The 18,072-nt window shown below is 44.1% G+C and overlaps 1 protein-coding gene across 1 annotated transcript; it reads right to left on the bottom strand.

The window, feature by feature from the left end:
- Positions 1–9,013: 9,013 nt before the first annotated feature.
- Positions 9,014–12,516, bottom strand: LOC140713090 (protein FAM90A5-like). The gene is made up of 4 exons (XM_073022208.1): positions 12,291–12,516; positions 11,604–11,803; positions 11,036–11,144; positions 9,014–10,381 (listed from the first exon to the last, which is right to left on the bottom strand). The coding sequence occupies exons 1-4, from the start codon at positions 12,411–12,413 to the stop codon at positions 9,419–9,421; spliced, it is 1,395 nt and encodes a 464-aa protein (XP_072878309.1). The 5' UTR covers positions 12,414–12,516; the 3' UTR covers positions 9,014–9,418.
- Between the last annotated feature and the right edge of the window lie 5,556 nt (positions 12,517–18,072).

Below are 18,072 nucleotides of genomic sequence, written 5' to 3'. Positions count from 1 at the left end.
TTCTTCAAATAACTCCTGGCAATTCTGTTAGGTCTTGAACTTCACTTACTTCTTCTATGTTTAATAAAAAGAAGTTCAAAACGTTGTCATGGCTGTTGAATTCCCACAGGCTTGTCTTCCCCTTAAAATTCATTACATGGTTTGTACTCTTTTGCGAATATAATACTTAAGTTTGGAGGTGGATGCTTGCAGCCATTAAGTTCAAAAGTACTGCTACATGGGCCGGGCATAGTGGCTCATACCTCTATGGCCCAGACCCACGATGTTCAGAGACTCCAGGCTCAACTCACATTGATGCTGGCCCTTCAGCCACGAGACTCCATTTGCTTCTTCTTCTTCTCCTTCTTTTTTCAATTCTTTTATCCCCAGGTAAGTTGATAGCTGATAACTACAAGGTTCTGCAGATTAGAAGGCTATATCCCTGGCCAGACAAGATCCTAGAATCAGTCCTGTGGGTTCAAGAACCTAATATTTACAGCTTCACTAGGATAATAATAGGGAAAAATAGAAAAGAGACTCATTTAGCAGTAGCTCCTGTTGATAAGATTCCATCCATGTTTTTTGATCTAGTGAGTGGATATAATAATGGATGCTGCTGAAATTCAATCCTGTCAGATCAAACTGCCTACATATAAATTTCCATGTCCCACCAAGGCATCTCAAGATACAAAGTAAGAATACAACAGAATGTGACCTCAATGAGATGTCTTTTGGGACCTGGAAATTTATATGCAGGCAGTTAGATCTGACAGGATTGAATTTCAGCAACATTTATTATTATATTTGCAGAGGTTGCAGTGAGACAAGATCGCGCCATTGCACTCCAGCCTAGGCGACAGAGTGAGACTCCAAAGAAAGAAAGAGAGAGAGAGAGAGAGAGAGAGAGAGAAAGGAAGGAAGGGAGGGAGGGAAGGAGGGAGGGAGGGAGGGAGGGAGGGAGGAAGGAAGGAAGGAGAGAGAAAGAAAGAAAGAAAGAAAGAAAGAAAGAAAGAAAGAAAGAAAGAAAGAAAGAAAGAAAGAAAGAAGGAGAAAGAAAGAAAGAAAGAAAGAAAGAAAGAAAGAAAGAAAGAAAGAAACAAAGAAAGAAAGAAAGAAAGAAATAAAGAAAGAAAGAAAGAAAGAAAGAAAGAAAGCAAGCAAGCAAGCATTAGTGAGGGAGAGTGAGTGAGAGTGAGTGTGTTTGGGCCCCTACTGATGATGCTAAACTATCACAAGCCCACACTCAGCCTTTCAACATTTGCTGGAGATTCACTTGTTTCCTTGTTATCTCCACCAAGGGCAGTTTCCTCCTGCTTCTGCTGCTGCAACTCAGCTAGGCACAAAGCATGTGTGGATCCGTTCTTTTTTCAGCAGGGCTTCATCACTCTGAATTTAAGTTAATTAGCTTTTTTGAGACCTCAGTTCTGCGTTTTAAAATGAAATCTATGATCTATAGATTATCCAGCTTACTCTTTTTGTCAGGGCAAGAGCATTTTTCTATAACTTTCTAAATTCTAAACAAAAGTAAAAGTTCACTTCTTTTCAGAATCCCCACGTGTCAGAAAGTGTTACTATTATCATCAGTTTAGTGATATTTATGGAATTCCAAGTTGACTCTAATATCAGCTTTTGGGTTAAATTCTTTCTTTCTGATATGTGGCCTTTGAAATTTTATTTGCTGCAGATCTCTTGGTAGTGAACAATTTTCATTTTTAACTGTCAATTTCATATTGTGATTTTGGATCTTGAAAGACAGCATTACTGAGTACCCAATTCTATATTAACAGTTATTTGCTCTCAACATTTGTTGATACTAGTTTACTCATTTTTAGTTTTTGCTTTACTATAATAATAGATAAATATTATTTCATTATAAATTATTTTTTTTTCAATGTTTGTATGGTCTGGTGTTTGGTTTTAATGTTTTATAATTTAAAGTGAGTTTATTTTTATATCATCTGTTAGAAATATATTCTTTGAATCAATGGATTTATACCTTTTCTTAATTTCTTTTTGAGAATCTCTTGAAATGGTGAATCCTTTTCCAATTCTCTCACCCCATATTTGAATTAAATACATGTTAGACCTTGTATTTCCATGCTACATTCTAGGTATATCATTTAAACATTTTTTTCTTCACTAGTTATCCTCTTACCTGTGTCTAATATATCATTAATAACTTGCATTTATTTTTAAATTATTTTTTTGTTTCAGACCTGCCTTTTTTTTTTTTTTTTTTTTTTTTTTGAGATGGAGTCTCGCTCTGTTTCCCAGGCTGGAGTGCAGTGGTGTGATCTTGGCTCACTGCAACCTCTACCTCCCGGGTTCAAGCAATTCTTCTATCTCAGCCTCCTGAGTAGCTGGGACTACAGGCACCTGCCACCATGCTCGGCTAATTTTTATATATATATATTTTTAGTAGAAACAAGGTTTCACCATCTTGGGCATGCTGGTCTTGAACTCCTGACCTCATGATCCACCCATCTCGGCCTCCCAAAATGCTGGCATTACAGGCATGAGCCACCACGCCCAGCCAGACCTGCCCGTTTTTTCTATCATCTATATTGTTTTACTATTGCTTTTACATCTTTGTAATAGTAGATTATTTCTTTAAACAATTGATACATACCTGCTTAATTATTTCTCCACATTGACGATTTCAATACATCTAGTTTTAAAGGGTCTAGATATGCTATTCATTTCATTAACTTTTATTCATGGTGTCTTGCTTACCTGATCATTTTTAATACTGAACTTATTGTTCATCCTTAACCTGACATCATTTTATGGTCTGAAATGAGAATGCTATTATCCAGACTTCCTCTGTGAAGCTGACTCAATGCTTTAACTCAATATAGAAGTTTCAGCATTAACAAACTGGAACTTCTGATGGCCCAAGAGTCAGTAGTACCATCATTAGCATTACTGATCAGAGCAGATCTTCCCAGAAGATCTGGGAAACGCTCACCCCCCTCCATCAGCTATCCAATACAAAGTGCCCACTGCTCAAGCTCCAGTTCACAGACTATTTTTGTGTTTGAAAGAGGAGATATTTTAAGAACTTGCCTAACCATTTTCAGGGATAGAAATGTTTCAAAGAGATCCTCTACTATATATATGTTCCATAGCAGCAGTCACTTGAGAGCAGCTCACTTGCAGTTATGGCCAAAAGCCTAAGTCTTTCTTTCATTCTAGTCACACCTATTTTGTATCTTTTGGGGATATCTCAGATTCAGATGCATTCATAGTATTCTATGATTTGCGACACTACTATAGATTCTTCAAAATGTTATAACATTCCAATGGTATCTTGGGAGGTATAGAAGGAGAGGAAAAACAATGGGCTCAAATCTCCTCTGACTTCTCTTCTTACAATATGTTTCATTGTTCAAAACTTTTAGAACTATATTAATACAGCATTGACAGTGGGCATTCTTCTTTTCCTTCTGACTTTAATAGGATTGAAGGAAGTGTTTCGCTATGAAATTGCTATATGGGTTGTATTCAGATAAACTTTGACTTTATAAAGGCAATATTCTCCTCATTATTTTTAAATGCTTACCAGGATTCACAGTATTATTTTCAGTTCTCCCTGTTTAAAGGCATATTTAAATAACTTGATGACTTGGATATAGTATATATGTTACTCTGCTACAGAAACAGAAAAACCACCACCAAATTATATTCTAAGATACTTGGTACACCAATTGCACCATCTTTTTTATCTAAGACATTCAATTCTTCCACAGGTGGGAGCACATGAATTAGCATCATTTACTACTCGTAGCTTTCACTACAGACTTTCAGACTTATGGTGCCTAAAAGAAATAGAATACTTCTAGCTGGGTTTAAAAGCTACAAATAAACAGAGGAAATATACACTATTTTGAAAGTATCACTTGAGTGTTATGCATGTATTTCAATATTATATTGCTAATTTTAATTGTTCAAAGTTAAAGAGCTTAAACCTCCCCCTCATGCATTCCTGAATCACCCATTACTCCCACACATACATTGTTCGATACAGCATAAACCTAAGTAAATAAAGATGTGGCAAAATGAAAAAAATAAAATAACGTTATACCATTCTCATCTGTGAATGGCATCGGTAGACGGATGTGAATAAAAGTAATGTGATTATAATTTTAAAAATCATATTTAATAGGATCCATTTATTATTAAATGAACATGAGGCTACTTAATGAATAATAAATCTTTGACACAATGAAAACTCTTAATGCAGAGTGAGACCAAAATGAAAGTAATAACTGTTTTTCTCCTAACCCTTGCTTTAGTTGGTCTTTCCACCAGACTGTCACTTTAAGGATATTATAATAGCACAAAGCCACCAGCTTTACCATTAGAGAGATCTTCATTAAATTATCTTTGTTGTAATAAAGGTTATCTGGAGGAAATACTGGTCTGGACACAATAATAAATGTCAAGCTTTCTAATATTTTCCACTTTTAGACACAAATTGAAAGGATCATTTATAATGTCAAAAATATACTTTTTTCTAACTAATCTATCCTATGACTAAGACACTATTAGCAATGAAAGTAGATAGAGCAAATCTAAATGTGGAGAGAAAAAGTAATTTTCACTTGGTTGAACAGATGAAAGCACGAATAAATTGAAAGCCTGAAATATTAGCTTGGGGGAATAAAATCACTCGGGGGAGCAAGAGCAGGATATACCAGCCTTTAACTCTACACTTCCCCCAAGAAAAAATTTATAGACAGCTATGTACAAACCAAAATAGCGCTGGGAGGGTTCAAGGGACCACTTAAGAAACTACAGCAACACAGTGAAGCCAAAAAAAAAAAAAAAAAAAAAAAGAGAGAGAGAGAGTGAAAGAAAAAAAAAAACAAAAAACCAAAAACGAATAGCCATATAGAAAAAACAACTTCTGAAATCAGCATACCTGAGACAGCAGAAACATCTTTTTTGGCTAGGAACGAAAAAAGCTGAAAGGGACTATCAGCATCAGCCACAGGGTGGAACCACTATGGCCCTCAGTAACCCTCTCTGGCAGAAGACACTGGCATTTTTGCCCTGCAGTAAGCAACAGCCATTTCTGAGAGAAAATCCAGAGGAAAAGATGAAGATGTACCATCCCCTCCCACATCCCTTTTCCCCCACCAAAAATACCGTGACTGTTGTGCCAAACCAGGATCGGAACTACTACCTTTCTTAATCTGCATGTGTCTCTGACATATGAGCAGCAACCATTTCAAAAGCTCCCACATAGAAATGCTCATACTAAATTTATTCTGTTACTTAAGAGTGTTTATGGATTTACATTCCATTTGTGGACTATCTCACTGGATCTTCTTTCCTGCAGTAAGAGGTGGTTTGGGTGCTGCTGAAGGTCATTGTCTCAATTTGTCTGGTGTTTGCAGAAGAGATGTCTGCAAAGTAGTAGAAGATCAAATTGGTGCCTGCCAAAGAAGGATGAAGTGCTGTAGAGCATGGTGGATTTTAAGGCCAATTCCAACACCACTTATCATGTCAGATTATCAAGAACCCCTTAAACCTAAGTTGAAATGAAACTGATGTAAAATAAAAATACATCAAAAATGAAGTTATTTGCATCTAAGAATATTGAAATATACATATTAAGTACTTCCATCTTGATAACCATCAGGAGATCGAGACCATCCTAGCCAACATGGTGACACCACATCTCTACTAAAAATACAAAATTAGCTGAGTGTGGTGGTGCGCAAGTAGTCCCAGCTACTTGGGAGGCTGAGGCAGGACGATTTCTTGAACCAAGGAGGCGGAGGTTGCAGTGAGCTGAGATCACACTATTGCACCCCAGCCTGGTTATAGATCAAGATTATGTCTAAAAAAAAAAAAAATACTGCTACATGGACATCCATCATTCCGGCACCTCTGCCATAACAACTGAGTATCGAGAATGTCTGTTAGTTTCTTTAACTCCAAATTTGTGTTGTGTCCCTTGGTCTCCTGTTGTACCATAAAGTGTATTATTTACAAAAAGGACAATTTATCTATAGTTCTTTCCTCTCAGTATGCTACATCCTTTTAGAATTTAAACATAGTGTCTCCCAACCTGAAATTTGATTTTTTAAAAAACCAGAAAAATGTTTTTGGACATCTTTTATTTCCAGCTATTTTCATCTTCGTCTCCTCTCCTGAACTCAACTGAGGGTAAAGTTCATTCGTCAAAATTTCTCAACTCACAACAACCTCATCCCACTCCAATATGATTTTTGTCCCCATGAATTGTTGCACATAATTTTTGCTGGCAGTGGTAATGTCCTAATTAAAAAAATCATGAGATAGCATCAGACTTTACCTTATGTTCTAGCTCAGCAGAATTTGATCCCTGTCTGATAAGGAAACCATATTTTCCCTAGAAACTTTTCACTTTTGTCACAGGTTTGGTTCCCAGGGAGCTGGATATAGATGAGGTTTAGTGTGCAGGATGTTTATTAGGAAGTAATGTCAGGATCCACATCTGTGGAAAGGATTAGAGGGAAGCCTTATGTGCAAAGGGACAAGTCTAACGGCAACGCGGCCTGACTTTGTCAACTGGCCGCACAGACAGAGCTGTTCAGCTAAGAAGGCCTCCCCTATTTGTCCCAATTGAATCAAATGGCAAAGCCTATGCATCCCTTACCTCCATTAATAATTGTGTGCTTGCCACTTGTGGAGGGTGAGACTTTGAAGCAGGTGGCTTTCTGTGGCTGAAGAAAACCTTAAATGTGCTGGCAAAGTTTTCCAAAGAGACAGAGAATGGCATCTGCCGTGTATGTTGCCCCTTTCCAAAGAGGAAGCAACAAGGATAACGTCCTCCAATGGCTCTGTATGCAGATAGGTGGACAGTAATGTCTGTCCCTCCTGTGACCTAAGAAGAACAGGTGGCAGACATGCAGCCAGGCAGTTAGAGGTGCCACAGTGTTAGGAGATAAACAGCTGTCATAAGCAGTGCTTCATTGAATCAGGTGTGACACAAGTCTTGCATCCCTTGCGTGGACTCCTTCCCCGTTATCCTGCTGTCCTACCTCATGAAGGTGAGTGGGGGCTGGGTGGTGGGCAGTCCCAAGACGAGGTACACTTTGCCTGCAGTGTTCCCATATGAGTTCCAAGGTAGCCCAGGTGGTCATCCATGAACTTTGTATTTTCCTTATGCTTCTTGTCTTTGCCTTTGAGGAACACATTTCACTGGACTCTGAGTCCAAACAACTCATGTATCCCTATATCTTCACATTGTCCTTCACTTAAGGGAATCTCTCATCTCTAATGCCTTTGTTTTATTATTACTATCAATATTATAATAATTAACATTGTCGTTATTAACTTCATTGTTGATTTTCAGTTATTTCTATTCATGGAGTTAATATGAATTATTCTTTTGTGGCTACTTACACCAAGATGAAGATAATTTATTAGTTCAGGAAGAATCTGCATTCTGAAGGTGAATAGAAGTTCACACTACAGATGGGCAGACACATGCCCTCCCAATTCCTGATGGACCTCCTAGTGCCTCCTAGACCTAAGGGGTCTCCTGCAATGCTCCAAGATGCCACCAAGGCAGGAATCTGCTTGTACATGCCTGAGAGCATTCAGGATGAAGTGAGGCTCTGGAAAAACGCACGAGTTTCCACATAATCCCCAAATACCTTACAGGTGAACTGGATACCACAGAAACAGGAGTGGTCATTGACACAACAAAGTCACCAAAATTGTTTTGAAGTCAATTAGGAAACCCAGGAATCACTCTTGCTGCCATTAAGTGGAAGAACAGGAGCCTGTGAATGGCATCCTTCTCCTGCCTGAAACTCCACAGATATTTCTATGTGGCTTCAGGTACCAGGAATCTCCGTGATTTTCAGAAAGGCAGGGACAGCTTATGCCAGCCCATCCCTCTGCAGAATGTGCCCCAGCGGATCAGAGGCATGGAACCATCATGGACTGCACAAAGGCTCAAGGCCAGCTTCCCAGACCTGCCTGTGACTCTAGGTAAGTTCTGAGTCCACGTGGGTGCTGAGGAAAGGTTAATGATGACCTGGAAAGATGGGACAAGCAGACACCACCCCTAAACAATCTGCAGGATTCCAACTTCAGCAGGAAGCCAAAGACCAGCTCGTGCCACACTAGTGCACCCTGAAAACCCCTGAATGCAATGCCGCTCTGCAGAGAGTTCAACAAAGAAGTGGCTGGGAATTTTGTACTCTAGGCTGCACTTTACAGTGCTTCTGGACACGTGATCAGAAATTGAACATTGGTATATCTAACTGACATTTTTCACAAAATGGTTTTTTAAATGAGGTAATAGAGACAAAATATAATATAACCATATGTATTATATGCCAAAATATGCTTCACTGGCATCAAGTAGACTCACCTTGAAATACAATCTAGGACAACCTCCATTTTCAGAGTATTTTCTTTTCGAAAGTGAATCTCTCCCACCAAAAACCAACAACATCACAGGTTTTTGCCTCCAACAAACAGACAAAAAGCCAATACATTTATTCTACCACTGTGAAATGGACTGCGGTGCAACACATACGTGTGAAACCTCACATGTGGCATCGCCGTGAGCCAAATGGGGACTCGTGGTGTAAGCAACGCTCCCCATGTGTTAGTGTGCATGAGATTCACTTTGCGGAATTTGACTAGGTGCGTGTTGGTAGAGTGGGGCTGAGGTTCTCTTGCCCCTGTGGATGCTTAAGAAGTCACAGGTCCTGCGAAGACCTGCGGTCCCCTCAATCAACTCTGTTTCGGAGACAAAATGACTTGGATTGCTGACAAGTCAAGAAATTTTCAAGCCCTTGGAAAATCAGTTACACACAAACACGGAATGAAAGTCAAAAGAGAGTACGTCATCTTTTTGAGAATTTTATTCACTTCAAAACAAATTAAACACACCTATTTCCAATGGCATTCCAGAGCCCAATTTTCGAGGCTGAGGAAACACCCCAAGAACGCTTTGCGCAGAACGCTTCACAGCGTCCAAAACACTGCTGTCAGGGCGGGGCACAGCTGAAGGCCTGCATCTCTCAGGGTTCCCTAACTATTCCCTGATTCAGTCATCTAGAGAGCAAATGCACAGTCATTCCCCAGTTTCCTACTGACATCACAGCGGAAGTCTGACTCCCACGCGTCACCGTCACCCAGTTTCTGAGGCAACGAATCATTGGCACAGATGCTTCTGGTGGCGGGTTTCCAGAGCGCCCTGCGAACTACAATGTCCCTCACCAGAATTCGATGAGGCAGAGTCTCTGCATGTGGTCCCTGCCTGGCCTGGGCTCCAACATCCTCCAACATCCAACATCTCCAAGCACCACAGCTGGGGAGCTTGGGAGTCACCACACAGTCTGCTCTCTGGTCTGTGCTCCTCAGTCCCACAGACCCCTCCAAATCACGGGAGCTGGATGCAATGGAGCCCTGGCTACCTGTAGTCTCACTCCAGGTCAGAATCGCTGTCCTCTGAGGAGGAGGAAACCTGAAGGTCCTCATAGAGGACACTCAGGGGGACAGGAACACAGGGAGCCTCAGACTTCTCTGAGACATGACGGCTGTGAACGAGGAAGGCTTCCGGCTTCTCAGGAGAGGGAAACGAGGGAGCTGTCAGGAGGCTGGAGCTCCACCATCCGTTTTCCAGTCTCCGGAAGAGCATTCTGAGAGGCTGGGCCCCATCGTGGCTGGCCGCTGGGTGATGGGACGTGGTGCAGGCCTGGGCAGTAGGCAGGCAAGGTCTGCTGTGCGGAGGCTGCCGGTCGCTGCTGGGCACCTGGGCGGGTGTCCTCCTGCTCATCTGGGGCGACGGACTCGGTCTGAGTTCGGTTGCAGCTGGCGGAGGTTGGAGAATCTCCGGGGCCCCCAGCTCACCTCCCTGGATGGCATTTTCGGGCATCTGGAAGGGACCCATTCTCGGTTTCTTGGGGAAGTTCAGGCAAGCCTGAGTCGGAGCCTGGGCAGGTCTCTTGGCTCCTGGCCTGAAACTGAGATTGGAGCCGAGGCCCAAGCTGTGTGTGTCGGCTGGTGGGCAGGGCTGTGAGGTCACCGCAGGACGTTTGTCTTGTGCCTGGGGGCTGATGACCCGGATCAGGCCGTGAGGCTTGGAGGCAGCCTGGGGAACTTCTCGGCGGCCACCCTGAGGCCTGCTGTGTGTCGGCTTCCTCACGACGAGAGGCTCCGGGCCCTGCTGCCTGACTCCAGGCTGAGGGATGTCGGCCACAGCCCCTGTCTGTCGTTCCTTTGGTCGGAGACTTGACGAGGAGCTCAGACTGGCTTTTCTGAGGGGAGACAGTGAAGCCAAGATGGATACCGTGTCAGACATTTTGGTAGCTGAGCCATCAGTTTGGGCACGGTCCACGCGTGGCCTCTTATTAGTTGTTTGGACCGGCATTGGCCTGTTTGCAACCTGAAAGAAAGGAGACCACACACGTTAGAAGTTCCTCGGCATCGAGCCAACATGGAAATCAACCACATCCAAAGACAAGGTGTACACAGCAGGAAATTCTTAATACGGTAAGGACAGGTGGTCCTTGGAAGTAGGGACAGATCCTCAAGGTGAGTGCTGATCGGGGCAAGACCCATGAAAAATGCACTCTCGAGCTATGATCTGAGAATACCATTTTTCTAAAGACTGTGTCTTGGGCATTCACTGGATCAAAGCGCCTCCACTCAGCCTTCCATGAAGTGGGACGGACTAATGCCCTTCTGAAGGCAGGTCAGTGGCTCAAGGGTTCCCAGGACGTCTTTTCTGAAAACATGCATGTTCCTGGGGTGAGCCGCCTCCATGTTTGGGGCCCCTGAGGGACTAATTTCCTCACGCCGCTAGGAAGACGTTGTTGGCAGGCTTGCCATCATTGCACAGAGAGAAAGCAACAGGAAATACGGCATCTTCAGATGCCTTCATCTGGAATCAAATGGACCTGGAAGGATCGTGGAGTCCCTGACCCCAAGAAGGCAGGAAGAAGGGTTCCCCGATCCCCTCACACACACGGGAACCTGAAAGGAAATCAACCAGGGTGACCTAGAGGAGAAAAAACCAGGGGCCCAGGGTGACACTCACCCTCAGATAATCACAAGATTCCATGGATTCTTTTCGATTTGGCGGCAGCTTCTCCGGAGGTGTCCCGGAAAAGATCTGGAGGAGAGCCTTCCTCTGCAGGTCTTGTTGCCTGTAGAAGAGAAAAAGTTCAGGCTCTGCCCCCTGGCTCTCCCCAGGAGACAGGGAGAACCCTGTCTGGGGCCCAGTCCCGTTCTGTGTTTTGTGGTACATAAATGGAACTTTTGTGCCTTTTCCGCCCCTGCACCTTCCCTCATGTGCCAACCTTCCCATCCTGCTGGTGGCCCTCTGGGCTTCCCAAGTAAGGACTGTCATTTGGATTCCGTTGCTTTTCCCCCTGTCATGGGGAACGGGCACGAAGCGCCCCCGCCTCTCCACCGTCCCTGAATCTCCCAGAGCCAAAGGAGCTCCCGGATGGGGAACCCGGGAGGACACGGAGCTCTGGTCTGTTTCTCTGCAGCGTTCCTTCCCTGTCCCAGAGACGGAAAGGCACACGGTGTGCGGGTGCAGAGACACTGTGTCCTTAGGTGGCAGTACCCTAAGGGTGGTGAAAACCCCTCCCACTGCTCACCTTGGTCTCGCTTCCTTCTCTCCCTTTTCCTTGTTCAAGGGCCCAGGGTTCCTTCGAACCTGGGGCTTCCATGGTTTCCGGTTTTCCTTCCCTTCCTTTCTCCCAAAGGTCTGGGGAACCAGGGCTCCGTTCCAGCACTTTATGGGGCACCTGGTACTTCTGGCCGTGTGGCCAAAGGCCCCGCAGTTTTTGCACTTGACCTGTGGGTGGAAAGGAAGTGATGTCAGTGAATGAGCTGAAGCCACAGGCAGTGATCTAATGTCAACATTGAGACGGATTGTGAATTCAGAACTGAGTGAGGATTCCAAAGCGGGGACACCGGCATGGGGGCCCTTAAGTGGCGGGAGGGTTCGGTTACGATGTTCCCTCCCAAAGCCCATGTGACGGAGGAACTCTCAAAGGAAGGACTCAGGGTTCTAGCGGGGACGATCGTGAACCCGATGTCCACAACACAGCCCAACCTGGCTACACACGATTCTGAGTGGAAAGGGGGGTTGCTCCCAAGAGTCTCTCCAGGGACCTGTCGGGCCGGGGAGGAGGTCCCAAGCCAGGCCCACCTTGGATGGGAAAACCAACCCGGGTGGTGCTGGCAGAACTCTTTGGAATCCAACCCAGTCTCTGAGGACCGTGTGACACTCGCCCCCTCCTCCCCCCTCGATACCCAAAAGATTCCAGGGCTAGACGTACCCTGGGATCTTCTTCACCGGGTGGGGGAGCCCTTGGCCCAACTGGGGCCCTCTGCTGCTTCTGGAGGGTCTGGGCTCTCACGAGTCTGTTTGCCCTACTTTTGGGGTCACGACGTGCCATCATCTTCGTCTCCTGGGCGTTTTATGGCCGCCTTTTTCAGGGGTTGATGGTTGGGTCACCTGAATCACACACAAACACACACAAAGCGATGGTTAGGCACAATGGATATTCACACACCCACAAGAAACCCTCAACTAATTCCATGACAGTGTGGTCATGAGGAGACCTCACCACCTGTCGGTCAAATCTGTGGATCACAATGTGGTGTGTGCATCCTCAGATATTGTGTGTTCCTCTGCCGTGACTACCTGGTCCAAGAGTAAACTTCGCCTGCCACATGGCCCACGGCCTAGGTATGTGGAGTTGGAGTTGAGATTTCAATCGCAACCAACAACTGATTCTGGAGACTGGACTTAGGTCTATCACCACTCACTCCAGTAGAAGACACAATGATTCTCTCTCCCCTGAGGGACAAAAGAATAGAAGCTACAGGGCATAGCCGATGTCACCCCTTGGCAGGTCTGCTTGAAGTCAGGGATAAGGGATGCTTCCTATCAGAACTCAAATCGCTACTCTTGCCGTTTCATTAGGCAACTTCCAAACACAAATTCATCGAGAGAAGTTATCTCCCTCTCTACCACACTAGCAGGTGATGGTCTCTCCTGCTCTGTCTTTTTGGCTTTAGCTCCAGTCCCTCTTTATTTATTTTTCTGGTATTTTACACACGCCATACGAATTCATCTAAACAAACGCTGAACAAGTGGCATATGAGTTTCTTACACGGCTAAAGGGCAAACCACCCCTTTTCCAAAGTTCTTTTTCCATTTACCCACCAATTCAGCATGCTGGAGTAAATTTCTTTTTGCATTTCCATCTGGCTCTTATCCCAGGCACGGAGATGGAAATGTTTTCTCGCTTTCTGTTCCAAGAATTACGAGTAAGGAGAACACATCCTACCGCATCAGCGAGCCCCAGTGTGATCTGTTTCTTTCACTCTCCTTTGTCTCTTTTCCCCCAACCCCTCAGGGATTACGTGAAACAACCAGTCGTTCAGGGAAACTAACCTGAAATTACAGGTCTACTTTCTTTCCTCGGCTGGCGCTCAGATGGACAGGTGCTGGAGCAGCCCTGCTGGAAGCGGTGCAGCCTTCAGGAAGCCGGAGGAAGGGGCAGAGAGGGACCTTTGCTTTCCAGGTTGCCTTTTATACTGCCTCTGGACCCCTGACGCGAAACGGACCCTAACCTAATCAACTTAATCCAATTACATGACCTGGAAAGGTCTATTTGCCCAGCCCACTCTAAGACGATGTTCACTATGGACAGACATTCTAAAACCTACCTGTACAGCTGCAAGCTTTGAAGAATAGATGTTTCCTGTCAGGTATGTAGCACTGGTGCATGTACCCCTGTCTGGTTTTACATCTTTTTTTTTTTTTTTTTTTTTAAACAAGGTGCTAAAATAGACACAGTGTAATTGGACCATATTTACTCTATTTCAACGTAGGCCTCAGTGTCATCAAGGAGGTGCACCTTGACATGCCATCTCGGTCGTTATCCATCTTCAGAGCTTCTCCTTCTTCCCCACAGTAAGTGCGTCAGCAGAAAACCCTGACCACACCCTCACGTGTTTTCTCCTCCAGGAGGCGCTTGGAAACCACCGTGAATTGGACTGCACTGGGAAACCCAGATGAAGAAAGTCAACACCGCTTTGTCCTTCAGTGCCTGGCTCCTTTTTCAGCTCATCCTGCGGCTCCAGGCATTATGCCTGAAGAGTCTCCAGGACACCTGTGGGGCTCTATTTCCTTGGGTCCCGTTGCCATTTCTCTGGATTTGCGAAGATCCAGCGGACTTTCTGTGGAACTCTCTTGTCGGGGAACTTGGGTGCCACGTCCCCTCATTCTGCCCTTCGTCATCTGCACCTGCACGAGTTAGGGTCCAAGTTCCCTGGACGGGAAGAGACAGGCAGGAGTCGGAATGGTGAACCAGCACACTGGGGGCGTTTTCTCACTTGGTCCAAGTGACCCCATGGTCTTCTAGAGCTTTGGAACCAGTCGCGTCCCACTTGACACTACACCCGACTCTCAGTTGCTGAATCTTGTTGGCCCTCTGGCGATCTCCTGTTGGATGAGTTGCACCTGCTGAAACTCGATTTCCCCTGGATTTGCGCTTCATTAATTATTCATGATTCAGGTGGGAACGCCTGCTTACATCCCCCTGTGGCTGTTCTCTGAGCTTTCCGGTCACATCGTTTCCTGCCATGCTCTTTGGTTCATTTTGGTCATGCTCCTTCTGCTGTCAGAGGAGCAGAGAGTTGATCTTGTTGATTCTGGATACTGATAGTTTCTAGGTGATCTGGATAACCAGGGTAACGACCCTCAACAGCGGCGGAAAGGGAGCAGCCATTTGGTGTTGCTCAGAAAATCCCACTCAGTTCCCAGGCCTCCTAGATGTGGAATCCTGTCAGAGATGTTCCCAGGTCAGAGAACGGAGATAGTCTGTGCATGGTGGGATATCTTTACCTAGAGCTTTCAGTGAGTCTCGACCTCAGCTACTCTTAGGATCAGGGGAGAAGCATGGAAAGGCCCTGTGCTCAGGCATCTGGAAAGAAGACGGGATGAATATTCTACCTCTGAAGTACGTCCCAAATCTGGGAGTTTACTTCCCAGATTAATAGTGTCATCGACAATTATTAAAATTGGTCATTAGTGTTTAATAATTAATCATATTATTACTCCTAATACCGCAGGGTGTGTACACCTACCTGTGATGTCATTCCTAATATCCAGGGAGGGAGAGCATGGTTTTAGTTTTAATATCGCAATAAGCGCACACTCACCCTGTGACACAAATCCTAATATCCAGTGTGGTAGAGTATGACATGACTCCCAACATAGCAATGAATAGACAGCCACCCGGTGATATGGCTTCTTATATTCACGGAAGATGAATATGATCTTAGTCCCAATATCGCAGGGAGGGTACAGGTCTTCTGTGTTATGATTTCTAATATCCAGAGGAGGAGAGGATGATAATAATTCCAGTGTCGTAGGCTGTGTTCACCGGCCCTGTGATATTGTTATTAATATCTTCGAAGGGAGAGGATATTACTCCCAATGTGGCAGGGGGTGTACATCCACCCTGTGATATTCTTTATATTCCAAGGCCGAGAGGTTGATATTACTCCTAGTATCACAGACACTGTACACCCCCGTGTTTTTAATCCCTGCGATATTCGGAGTAGTATCATCCTCTCCTGGGTGGAAATTGGGAACGGTATCACCGGGGGCGTGTACACACCCTGCGATACTGAAAGTCATATCATCCTCTTCCCTCCTGGATCATGGAAACAACATCACTGTAGGGGTGTACACTTTCTGCGATATTGGGAGTAACATTATCTTCTGTGCCTTGGATTATTAAGGATAATATCACGGGGGCATGTGTACATCTTCTGCAATATTGGGAATAATATTATCCTCTCTCCCCCTGCATATTAGGAAAGATATCACAGAGTGGGTGTTCACCTCCTTCGATATGGGGATTAAAACCATCTTCTCCTGTTCCGGATATCAGGAGGAATATCACACAGGGATGTACAGTGTCTGTGATACTGGGAGTAATATCAACCTCTAGGCCTAGGAATATTAAGAAGAGTATCACAGGGTGGATGTATACCCCCTGTCATATTGGAAGTAACATTAGCCTCTCCCCCCAGTGGATATTAGGAACAATATCCCAGACTGGGTGTATGCTTCCTGCTCTACGGGGAGTAATATCATCCTCTCCCTTCTATGATATAAATAACAATATCACAGGGCAGGTGAACACAGCCTGCGATACTGGAATTATTATCATCCTCTCCCCCTCTGGATACTAGGAACTATATCACAGATGAGTTGTACCCTCCCTGCGATATTGGGAGAGATATTATACGCTTCTTCCGTGAATATTAGGAGCAATATCACTGGGTGGCTGTCCATTCATTGCTATGTTGGGAGTCATGTCATACTCCACCCCCTAGATATTAGCATCACCGCACAGGGTGAGTGCACACCTACTGCGATATTAAAACTAAAATCATGCTCTCCGTCCCTGGATATTAGGAACAACATCACAGGTAGGTGTACACCCCCTGCGGTATTAGGAGTAATAATATGATTAATTATTAAACATCTATGGTCGATTTTATTAATTATCAATGACACAATTAATAGGATGCCATTATTAACTATGGATAATTATTTTAAATATATGAATATGTACTCTTGAAAATAATTAGTAATATTAATGTCATTTAACAATATTATTAGTTCTTAATATTAATAATTATTTTATTACCAATATCACTTAGTATTGATTTAAGTAACATTAATTGCTGATATCATTATTTTATTAATAGTGATATTATGATTAATTGTTATACTAATCGTTAACATTTTTTACCAGTATTAATTTATACTATCTTTATTGTGATTATTAATATTGATGATTGCTATCAATTTTTATTATATTTATTAATATTAATAATTAATAGACTTGTTCCTGATATCCGACGGGGAGAGGATGATATTACTCCCAATATCGAAGAAAGTGTACATCCCTCTATGATATTATTTCTAATAGTCAGGGGGTAGAGGATGACATTATTGAAACTATCGCAGTGGGTGTCCATTCCTTCGATCATTTTGTTCCTTATATCCTGAGTGGGAGAGGTTGATATGACTCCCAATATCACAAGAAGTGTACTACCGCCTGTAATATAGTTCCTAACATCTAGGTGGGGAGAGGATGATATTACTGCCCATATCGCACGAGTTGTAAAACCCCTTCGATATTTTGCCTACGATCCTGAGGGGAGAGGATGATATTATTCGCAATATCGAAGAAGATGTACAACCCCCTGTGACACTATGTTCAATATCCACTTTGGGAGACGATGACATTACACCCAATATCGCAGGGGATGTACATCCACCTTGGGATATTGTTCCTTATATCGAGAGGGGGAGAAGATGTTATTACTCCCAATAACGCAGGGGCTGTGGCTGTAAACACCTCCTGTGTAATTGTTTTTAATATCCTAGGCAAGAGAGGATGACACTACACCCAATATCGCAGGGGGTATACATTCACCCAGTGATATTGTTCTTAATGTACTCCACCTCTGTCCGCCAGGGATATCGTTTCTAATATCCAGGGGAAGAGAGGATAACATTATGCCCAATATCGCAGGGGAGTATACACACCCTCTTAGATGTTCCTAGTATCCAAAGATAGAGACGATGATGTTACTGGCCATATCGCAGCGGGTGTACACCCTTCTGTGATACTGTTTTTGACATTCAGTGGGGGAGACGATAACATTAATCCCAATATCACATAAGGCGTACAGAACCCTGTGATGTAGTTCCTAATGTACAGGGGAAAGAGAAGAATATTGCTCTCAATATCGCAGGGGGTGTAACCACCCTGTCCCCTGTATATTGCTTCTAATACGCTGCGGCATGGAGGCTCATAGTACTCCCAATATCCCAGAAGGTGCACACACACCTGTGATGTAGTTCCTAATATCTAGCGGGAAAGAGGCTGATTTTACTTTCGATATTGCAGTGGGTGTACACCGCCCCCAACCCCAGGGTATCATTCCTAATATCCAGGCGGGAAGAAGATGACATGGCTGACAATATCGAAGAGGGTGGACACCTCTTCAGTGATACGGTTC

The sequence above is a fragment of the Chlorocebus sabaeus genome, chromosome 12 (genome assembly GCF_047675955.1).
Source record: "Chlorocebus sabaeus isolate Y175 chromosome 12, mChlSab1.0.hap1, whole genome shotgun sequence".
Lineage (NCBI taxonomy): Eukaryota > Metazoa > Chordata > Mammalia > Primates > Cercopithecidae > Chlorocebus > Chlorocebus sabaeus.
This window is presented reverse-complemented; position numbering and strand designations above follow the sequence as displayed.